Source organism: Cebus imitator, unplaced genomic scaffold (assembly GCF_001604975.1).
Source record: "Cebus imitator isolate Cc_AM_T3 unplaced genomic scaffold, Cebus_imitator-1.0 Scaffold218, whole genome shotgun sequence".
In the NCBI taxonomy this organism is placed as follows: domain Eukaryota; kingdom Metazoa; phylum Chordata; class Mammalia; order Primates; family Cebidae; genus Cebus; species Cebus imitator.
In genome coordinates, this window is record NW_016107533.1 from 1,886,805 (window position 1) to 1,897,574 (window position 10,770).

Consider the following 10,770-nt stretch of genomic DNA (forward strand, 5'->3'; position numbering starts at 1 on the left):
AAGTCTACAGGATGACAGCTTGATATCACTGTAGCTCACATAGGAAAACAAATAAAACCCCAGCAGTGTCCTAATAGAAAGCATCTAGAGGAGTACTAGTCATTGATGAAATTTGGTGCTTGGTACAGTTTTTCGGGTGGTAGACTGTGTTTATTTCTAGTAGGAAGATTTCAGTTTAGACTCCAGAGATTTACTTCTAACATTTTAAATCCGTGCACCTATATACATACTGGAAAAAGGCCAGAAAACGATGTTATTGGTATTTTAGGAGGGACAATTGTTAATGGTGGGCATGGCGGGGGTGATGGGGTTGGGGGTTTCCTCATGCCTTACAAGTTGTTTAGCCTTCCTGGTTCCAGTCCACCAATTGACAGTAGCACCTTTCAGTCATTTTGACACACATTCACACATCCTCCCATATCCAAAGGCCCCTAATGCTAATAAATTTGAAAGGTCGAATCTATGCATCACATGAGCTACCCTATGGACCACTGGCTTACGAATAACAGGTTTCCTTCGTTATAAACCAGTGCTTCCTATAAACAGTATGTATGATCAATTACTTTAAAAGTACACAAGTAAGAACAACTACTCCCACTACTGTCCTTTTGGAACTGATGCAAGGTACATGGAATGGGTGTAGCTGTTTTCTCCTACTGGTCCCACATGTGAGGTTCCTTCTGAAATGAGTAGGGCTTTAGGTGTGGCATCTATTCCTTGGGTGGAACAGGCGATGGAGAATCAGCTGTGTTTGAGAAAGTTTAAATGAAGTTTTTTCTCATAGAATTCACTCAAAAGAATAAGGTCTGTAAGACAAATTCACCTCTCCTGTTTATATAATGGAACCCAGCTAAATCATGCTTCTTGGGGTTTCTTTGATTCTGACGTGACACATTTTAGCTCATACCTGGGAGAACCAGCCATGAGGCCCAGCGCTGCAGGCCCAAGGTGGGAATGGACACCAAGGAAAGTTCTGTCAAGGCACAATAATCAGACCCCATGGGATGGTTAAAATCTAAACGCTGTTTGGAAACACTTTTGAATTAAAAAAGACATCAACAATCACCCCTTTGGAAATTTAGGCAAAATGCAAATGAGGTGATGCAACATAGAGTCCTAATGGTCTTTCTTTTCACTTTAAGAAGGGCAGGGTGCTGAAGGAGGATCCTCAAGCTTTCATTGTCAGAATCTTGGTAGGAGTGGCCATTCCTTTTTTCAGAATTGTGTACCTTTCACGTCACCGATTTTCTCACTGCTTTCTATATGTTTCCTGCTTCTCAGAATAAGCACAGGAAACGTTATGAAACCCCTTTATAATTTTGTCTTCCATAAAGATAAGTTGATAAAGGACTCATTCCATAGCGCACATTTCAAACCAAACCACTCAACTTTAATTTTAAATTTCAGATTAATTTAGTTAAGCTATATTTAAGATCATACCTTTCATCAAGTTGTCATAAGTGGAACAAAGTTTTTTGCCAATATAAGCAAAGTTTTGTTTTAAAAACTTTAGAAAACATATGAAGAATTATTTAAAGTTCAAAAGTTACCATCCACAAGCTCTATCAGCAAAAAGGTTCTAAAATTTCTTAAAAATATATTTCAGAACCAAATGGATGTCTTTCCTGACAAACACTGAACACAAAACAAAATACGTCTCTTTTAGAAATTTCAGAAGAACCTCCATCAGACAGAATTAATGAGTGCAGAACACACTGTGTTACATTCAGTAGCCATCTTTTCTTTCCCAACCTATATTGCATTCTGACTTCAACCCTTTCTTAAACTCAATCACGCTGTGTCATAAAGAGGACTAATTCAGACAATTGCATCTGAGGTTTGCATGGTCATTGGTGATTTTAAATGCATTTTTTTCTATCCTTTTTGAGAAAACCCTTAAATTGAGCAGAGAAGAGCTTGTAGGTTACATGTACAACTTCATCTTCTGAGCACATCACACCTATTTATCTGTTAGAGAAAAACCCTTCAATTTCTTGTGCACTTCTGGAGAGGCACCAAAAATTAAACAGCAGCCTCTCATTTCCTTTCTTTTCAGTGAGATTTCTCTGTGTCTTTAGGCAGGATTACAGTACAGCATGCCTACTGTACTGATATTCCTTAAAAACAAATATTTTTAAGAAACCAATATTCCTTAAAAATGAATTCCATGTTTTTCAAGTTTTATTTATTTATTTTGTTGATGAATTTTGGCCAAATTTAACAAATACTGAAAAGAAAGCATTATGTAAAGGTTAAGGAGACATCTGCTAAGTTGTAGCCAAGATATGTCTATTGTCAGAAACCCTATGGGGAGACAAAAGTTTTGACAATTTCAGCAACCCTTGGTTCACAAAAAATTGGAAATCATGTGGAGATATCTTCCAAATTCAAGAATTCCATCCAGAAGCCCTATCCGTAGAGGTAGTCTATAACATCTCTGAGGCACAACAGCAGATGAAATTCATGGAAATCTTTTGCAAAAGGAAGGGCAAATGGAGTGGTGAACAGAAGGCTTATTTCCAAAAGCTTCACTGATACTGTGGGTTTGGAATTGCCTCTGACTGAGAGCCTTCCAAATGGGCCTTTGCTGCACCTATGAGGTGTCTGAAGCCAGGTGTTTCAGTGAACGGGAGACTCCAGCTCCAGAGCTGTTTTCCTGGATCATCTCAATTTTCCGTTGTTCTTGTCCTCTCAAACCACTGCTGTTTGAAGGATCTATATGAAGTTTTCTTCCTATTGGTGTTTACACTGCTTATTCTTCATGTGGTTGGAGGTATTGCACATTTTCAGATGAGCTTTCAAGATCTGAATGCCAGTCTCATATACTCTGACTTCAGAACAGATCCAACTAGTGAAAGATAAAAATTAGCCCCCTCTACACAATAGTGTAAACATAGGGGGCTACTCCTCAACCTATACTTTGCTCTTTCCTTCATCAATCTGCCAAACTTCACTCTAATCTAAAGATAATGGTGGAATATATGTTTGGTTTAAAAAAAAATTAGAGAGATTTTAACTGTTGCTGTTTTATATTGTGCTAACTAAACGCAAAGACTTGGCAATCATAGTTACAGGTTATAAGGTTATATTATCCTAATAGGCGCTGTTATAGGAACTGAAAAGGTGTTGCTCTTTCAGAAGAGGAAGGGCACATCAGTCACCTTGGGACACTTCAGAAAATGAGGCTCAATATTACAGAGTAGCACTAGGAAGGAAACTGGTGACAGAAAAACACTTCTTTGCGTACACATTATTTTGGGCTGCATTCCTATTTAATGTTGGTGTTAATTTCCTCTTTTCTTTCTTTATACAAGCTGCTTTTAATTATTTCAAGGAAGGAATCTGAACTCCTCCATGGTTAACAGTAAGAAGCAGTTTTCCTGGTCTTATCTTTCATGATATATACTCACTGAATTTAATATTTCCCTTTCAGGATTGTGACTCTTCTAAGCCTGGGCCTATTTGATCACTTTGCTGGATTGATAATTATATTTCTAGAAAATGGCATTGTCAGATTAATTTAGTTAAGCTATACATAAGACTATGTCTCTTGTCAAGTTGTCATAAGCAGAATAAAATTTGTTGCCAATATAAGTTGGGTTTTAAGAACTTTAAAAATCATGCACAAAATTATTTAACATTCAAGTTACCATTCACAAGCTCTATTCAAAGAAAAAAAGATTCTAAAATTTCTTAAAAATATATTTTAGAACCAAATAACTATTTGTAGTAGAGTCTCCTAAAACTCTTTCCCCAGTTTCTTTAAGATACTAAGATGATGGAGATTTATTTAACTTACATAAAAATGGGAGGCCTAAAAAATTCTAAGATTCCTAGATAATAATGATATATAAGCACACATTATTGCTGTTATTGTTATAATAAATATTATTATTACAATACATTTAGAATAGCAGGTAACTATCATTCAGTTTTAAATTTGAAGTCATAAACATCTACTTCTAGAATGTACATATGTAGCATGTACACATATACATAATACATAAAATGGTTTCATATGGAATAGCTTGTAATATATAAAATGGTTTCATATGGAACATATATGTAATATATATATAAGGTACATACATACATACTTTTTTCCTTAACTATGACTAACATGTTATAAATACAGAGAGTTAAAAATTAATAAGCCAATATTACACTTCAAGACTTACCTTGGGGTCCAGGGTCTCCTGGTGGCCCAGGCAACCCATCCTTCCCTGGTGGCCCAGGCCTCCCATGAGCTTGGGCAGCCAACATGGCTGCTGGCAGCTTGAGCTGGGATAGGAACACAGCCATCCTCTCTTCATGTATAGAAAAAAAAATATATCATGGAACAGAAATATTTTATGTCAAAAAATTTCAAAAAATTTTTTTACCTGAAATTAAACAAAAAGATTTAGTTTTCAATTTAAGCACATCTAATTTACCAACTGGTCTGACTGCTGAGTTTTTTGATTAGACAAATTAAATTGATTGCACGAAGTTAAGTTTGTGTATAGATGCAGCTAAGCTGCGTCACTCAGAAAGTTGAGAATTTTCGGTACTTCTGAGATGTAACAGTCTATGGACAGAACACTAGCATGGAATCTAACCTCTGGTAATGGCATGTGGAGAGAATTTAGGTTCACATTAAAAAATGATTTAATACTAACTTTAAGGCACTTTTTAGTAATGGTGTGAATATTTGTATGGTGATTTGAAATATATTCACAAATTCTTTGACACTGTCTTCCAAAGTTGGAGTTTAATTCTCCTATTTTTGAATGGGGGGTAGACTTTTCATTTCTAATGAAAAGAAAAATGCTGATTTAATGGGGTGCAACTAGAGAGATGAGGTCATAAAAGACATTGTAGCTTCCTACTTGCTTTCTTTCTTAGATCACTCATTAGAGGAAAGCAGTTGACATGAAGTGACAGCACCCAAGAAGTCCTGTGGAGAGGCCCACATGGGGAAGAACTGGTGCGACCTGCTGGTGGCCATGCACGTGAGCTTGGAAGCAGATCATCCCACCCTAGTCAAGCCTCCAAATGACTGCAGCCCTCAATGACATCCTGACTGCAACTTCATTAGAGATCCTGAGCCAGATCACACAATTAAGCAACACAAGTCCCCGACCCATAAAAATGTGAGATAATAAATGTCTGTAATGTGAAGTGTGAGATAAATGTTTTACGCCACTAAAGTTTGGAGGTATTTTCTTATGCAGCAACAGATAACTAAAAAGAAGCATATTGAATATTTTATTACTATATAATTTTGGTAAAATCGTTAACTCATTCAAGGGCCATTATATATACAATCTATCATTGGAGTCTTTCTTAAAATTGCTTGGTTTGTTTACATTTAGTATACTTCACATTTTTAAAATCTAATATATGAATAACTAGATTTCAAACAGAAAACTTGAGGAGCATCTATCCTTGCCATGAAAAGAAGTTAATCACATTGTTTTATCTTTTTTTTTTTTTGCATAATTTCTTCAAAAATTCCTTAGTAATTTAAATGGTTTTATTTTAAAATAATTTACACTTTTTTAAAAAAGATATATGTGTGTAATAAGAAATGAACATTCAATTTTAAAACTTTAGCCTGGGTCTGGTGCAGACAAATCTTCCAGAAAAGTTTCTTTTTTTTTTTTAACTAAGGAAATTAGTGTTTATTTTGTAACTAAAGACCAAATGACAACAATATACTAGAAACTCTAGCTGAGAAAACACAAAGGCCAAATCATATAGATCTTGTAGAGAGTTACTTCCATGTTCTCCAGTCTTTTCACTCAGTTTAGCTGATTTAATTGAATTGCAAAGGTTTATTTCACAGATATGTATATTCTATTTTCTGTAATTTTTTAAATAAAGAGTAAATTACTTCTGAGGAAAATCCGTTTTCCTAAAAGTTTTCAATTAAAACAATCTTTTAAAAACAATGTAGGCCCATCCTGGTTAGGAAAGAAAAACAATTATTGTTTCACATGGAATTATTAAGGGAAAAGCCCCAGTAGATACACAGCATTAGCTATCATTATCCAAAAAGCAATCACTCTACATTCACATTCCTATGTCACAAAGCAAACAGAACAAAAACATATCACACCACTCACAGGACTAGAATCTCTGGCTACAGACTGAAGAATGAATGGGAGGCCAACGAGGTTCTAATGGATGCTGATCCCAAAGAGTGATATGAAATCACCTGCTCTCCAGTATTACTATCTTACTATCTACCTGGAATGTTTGGTTGATATTAATACATCTTATTCTAGTAACTTAATAGATAAAACAAATAGGTAATTAACATATAGTTATACTTTTACAAATCATCATATTAAATGTACATATATCTTTATTACATCAAATTACAAACTGGATGCCTTATAATATATGTGAAATTCAATAATCACAGTTTGAAACTTTGCATAATATTTATTGTTCTGCCCTTAAAAGAAGAGATGTATTTCAGTATAATTTTTCTTAATTTGAAACATGTCTTTTAAAATTCCTTCAATGTCTAAACACAAATATTCACAGTACTAATTTTTCCTCTTTAATGTAAGAGTTGAATTTAGAAGTACTTTGGTGATTTTTAATATTTTTTGCAAAACAGAAAATTATTTTCACTACTTCAAGCTGTAAATTACCTGTCTTTGAGATATGCTCAGAAACAGTCATTTAGCATAAGGTAATTGCCTCTTCTAAACCTTACCCTAATGCTCTATAATTTACAATAATATGTTTCAGAGCATCTAAATGAATTGTAAAGGCCTTTATTCTTAATTGCTTTTCCTCTGTTTTCAGCGATCCTCAGTCAATTAAACTGTTTTTGGCTATGCTTTCTAATGAGGCAGGAAATTGAAGAGTTCAGATAGAAGCATGCATAAACCAAACACACATATTCCATCTGCCCAGGCAAAGCCATAGCAGTCACTCCAACAAATGAGACCAAGGCTTGGCTTCCTTGGAGAATGGGCTCCTTAATATAAAACAGAGATTAATATTATTGTGATGATAAACTGCGTATTTTGGAGAAGGAAGAAACACACATATGTCATGTGGCCCATGTCTATCTTCTATTTCACAGATAAAATTTGTAAATATTTCAAAGAGAGAAATTCATCTTCTTCTCCTAATGCCCATTAAAATGTTCAATTATCCATTTTCTTGATATAACTTCAATTTATTTTATTTTGATTCCCCCCCCTCCATTATGGAAACAGAGAGCAGTTAATAAGTATTTCCCTTGGGAAATCAGCCATATTGTTACATATCAGCATTCAGGTTAAATAACTTTTACTCATAGGCTTCACAATCTGTTTTGTAAATCTCATTTTGGTTCCATTATTTCAGGGCTTTTCCTTAATGTCTCCTAAAGGTGTAAACCAAAATTAAATATAGTTCTCTCCTAAAGGGCAAAAATATCAGAGGAGTAATTTTCTGTAATATTTTAAAATTATATTCTAGTTTCATTTTTAACTGTTAATTCAACAGCATCATTGGTGAATTCATATTTATTTTGTGGTTCATTACGATCCAAAGGTGGTTACTACTTCGTTTGTCTCTGTCTCAATCATTTGCCACTTGTATGAGCATGTTGCTTTAAAATATCATGGGTAAAGATGTTGGATTAAACACATGCATCTGCTTTAATTGCCTCCTGAATCCCAGCAAAACAATCCTCTTAAAGGCATAAACAGACAAGAATGGAGGAGAATATGAAAGGAGACGATATCAGCACAATTTTGGAAGCTGAGAACCAGATGGTTGAGTGATACATTACTCAGCAAACTCAAGAAAACTAAACTCTTAGACTAGAAGTTGAGGAACAACTTGATCTAAACTACAAAATCCTCAGAAGGCTCAGAATTGGCAGTACAAGGTACCTCTGGAAGTGCGGGTGAAAGAGGGGAACGAAAATAAGGAACATTGATTGAAAGCCTGCTTTAGTAGTCGTTGAAATTTGTTTCTCTATACAGCTGGGCAGGTGCCCCGCCCCATCCCTAGCAAAAGACAGAAGGTTTATCATTATCTGAAAAGGGTAAGTAGTCTGCCTCTGCACTGGGGAGCCCAGACTCCTTTGAGACTCAGACTTCCAAATTGAAAATTTGAAGTGGCTGAGCTGGCAGCCAGGCAGGAAATGGAATGTCTCCACTGGGGAATCTGACCAGACTGAAAGAAAAGACTTAAAGATACTGAAATTGAGGGTCCTTCACTTAAAAAGCCCAACTAGACTACCCTAAGTGAAACTCGATGTTGGCAAGCCCCACTGTTCACTCACAACTTTCAGTTTTTAAACCAAGATTTCAGTTCATGGCCAAGGATTACTGGACACTGAGGAAATCGTATAAACTGAACAACAGAGTTCAGACAAAGAAACGAAACAAATTGGAAGAAACAGAGACTATGTGGTGGAAAATGTTTTTAAAACTCTTTATATCTACATTACCAATGATGTATATCTATCAGATGATGCTTATAGGTAAGAAGATTTTCTAAACACTGGAAATCTGCAGGCAGAAACATTGCTCAGGAATACTTAGCCCTAATCTTTCTTTTCTCCCACAGTTGGAGGTGTGGGCTTGTTGTCTCAAGAACCAAGGGAGCCAGCTGTTAGTATAGATTTCTGCATAGGTTGGTAAATTCTTCCTGCATGTTGATGTAAATTCCCAAGCATAATAGGGCATTGCAATAGCAAGAATTAAACTTCTCAGATCTGGCAAGACCCTAATTTGTGTGGGCAGCATCATGGCAGCTGGAAAGCTCTCATAAAGACAAACGCTAAGCTGAGACATATGGATGACATCTGTCCTTGTCCTGTGCAGTCACTTTGCTAGCAAAAGGACTTGACTTGTTGGACAAATTGGAAATTTAATTGATGCTCAGAGAGGATATATATTTGCACATAGTGATCAATCTGGAGTCTAGATTTGGCATTGATGAAAAGACACCTATTTCCACCACAGTTAGGTTTGGAAAGGTGCACTAGGGTGCTGAATGGAGGTTGGGTGGCCTGGAAAATAGCTCAAGGTGTGAGATTTGTAGGGTGTTGCATCAGCGAGGTCACCTAGGAAGCCCCAAAGGGGTTTAAAACGTCACAAGAGAGGAGCTTAAAGTTTGGGTCATCCTGGTTTAGGGTTTCACTAGATGGTGTAATCTGGACACTTGGGATGATAAAGTTGGAGAAAAGGATCTTCCAAGGATTCCCTCAAGACCCTGCTGACAGTCTGCGGCTTGCTGCTTGGAGAGAATGGCTCTCCAGGCTGCATATGTGCAGGGGTGTGTGAAGCAGAGATAAGCATTAGCTGTCATTGACACTGTCTCTTGTGAAACCACTAAGAAAAAGGAGGGAGATCGGTGCTACTCAACTGTAGCAGTTAACTGTCTGTACTACTTAAGTGTAACTGTTTTAACGGGAAAATTAATCTCTGCTTTTAGAGAAAAAGCTGGGTACTGGGTGATTTCTAAGTGGAAAATTAAATGGAATGAGTTGAAATGATCTTGGGACAAATTAACTTAAATGCTAAATAACTATATTCTGGGTTTCAGGCACAGTTTTGTTTGGGAGAGAATAGTTTTGCTCTCTTGACTAAGGTCAAGAGAGATAAAGGAGAGGGATATCACACAGGGAATCCTAGAGTTCAGAAGTCTCAGAAAAAAGTTTCCTTATGGGTCACTTTAAAACATTGTCTTGAGGCTAAGACATCTGTAGTTTCTGAGGGAGTACTGGCTCTGGTGGGGTCTAGCTACTCACCTGGACCTGGCCAGGCTAGAAGAGACAGAGAGGCAGTAGGAGAAATGGGTGTGAAGCCAGAGACCTGGGCAGGACTCTGCACCTGTTAGCTTCCAGGTAGCTGGGCTCCGAGAAAGGAAGGAGAGGCAGGAACTCAGGGAGGAGGGATGCAGACTGAGAGGAGCTTCTCAGAAAGCAGAAGCCTGGTGAGCCTGCCCCACAACAGATAGAGAATGGCCCAGCTCCCCTGACCTGCCTCCTCAGAAGGCTGATAGCCCTTCATGAGAGTAGCCACAGAATGAATGGTCTGGGAGTGGGCAGCATGGAGCCTTCCCCATGAGGAAATAGCAATGTCTCTTCTGCCGAATGCACAGGCAGGCTGCCACGGGCCACACCTTCATCCAGTATCTGATGGACTTGCAAAATGAACACCTTCTGTATCTCAACACATCACTAGTTTTTCTGAAAATGCTTTGTTATATTTTCTGACATTCTTAATCAGCTTCAAAAAAGGTGAATTAATTACTGACTATTAAATATATGATTTTATCTAAAGCTTCTTAAGGGATTGAAGTTCAATATTAAAGCTACCTGAGATAAAAGATAAAGACACTAGAGCCCATAGAGATTAAGAGTTAAAGGAAAAGTTTAAATTGCAATTCAAAAACATGAATTTGCTGGCATTTCTCTTTTCATGGTTGTTGTCAACCAAAGGCATGGATACGATCTGAGATCCTAGATGTCCTGTCCCCAGGACTGCCTTTCATGGACATGCTACCTCTGCAGTCACATAGGGCCCCATGTTTAGTTTACTGCTTTATTATTGTTGTATTAAAATGCTTAATAATTTTTTAACAAATGCATCAGCATTTTCACTGTGCGCTGAACACTGCATATTATGTAGCCATGTAAATATTCTTGAGGGTTCTCCTGAAGAGCTTGAGATGTCTTTTTTCAAACAGTTGCCTTTTTTTCAAACTTGCTGAAGGGGAAATGAGTGTTCGGATTGCAAAGTTTAGAGTATAGTCCATGATGTTTGA

At 36.8% G+C, this 10,770-nt stretch overlaps 1 protein-coding gene across 1 annotated transcript in view; it reads right to left on the reverse strand.

The window, feature by feature from the left end:
- Positions 1-10,770, reverse strand: part of COL19A1 (collagen type XIX alpha 1 chain) — a 338,927-nt gene that overhangs the window by 6,174 nt on the left and 321,983 nt on the right. Inside the window, exon 48 of the mRNA XM_037746028.1 lies at positions 4,179-4,307. Coding sequence (XP_037601956.1) covers positions 4,179-4,307 — 129 coding nt within the window. The remainder of the gene's footprint in view (positions 1-4,178; positions 4,308-10,770) is intronic.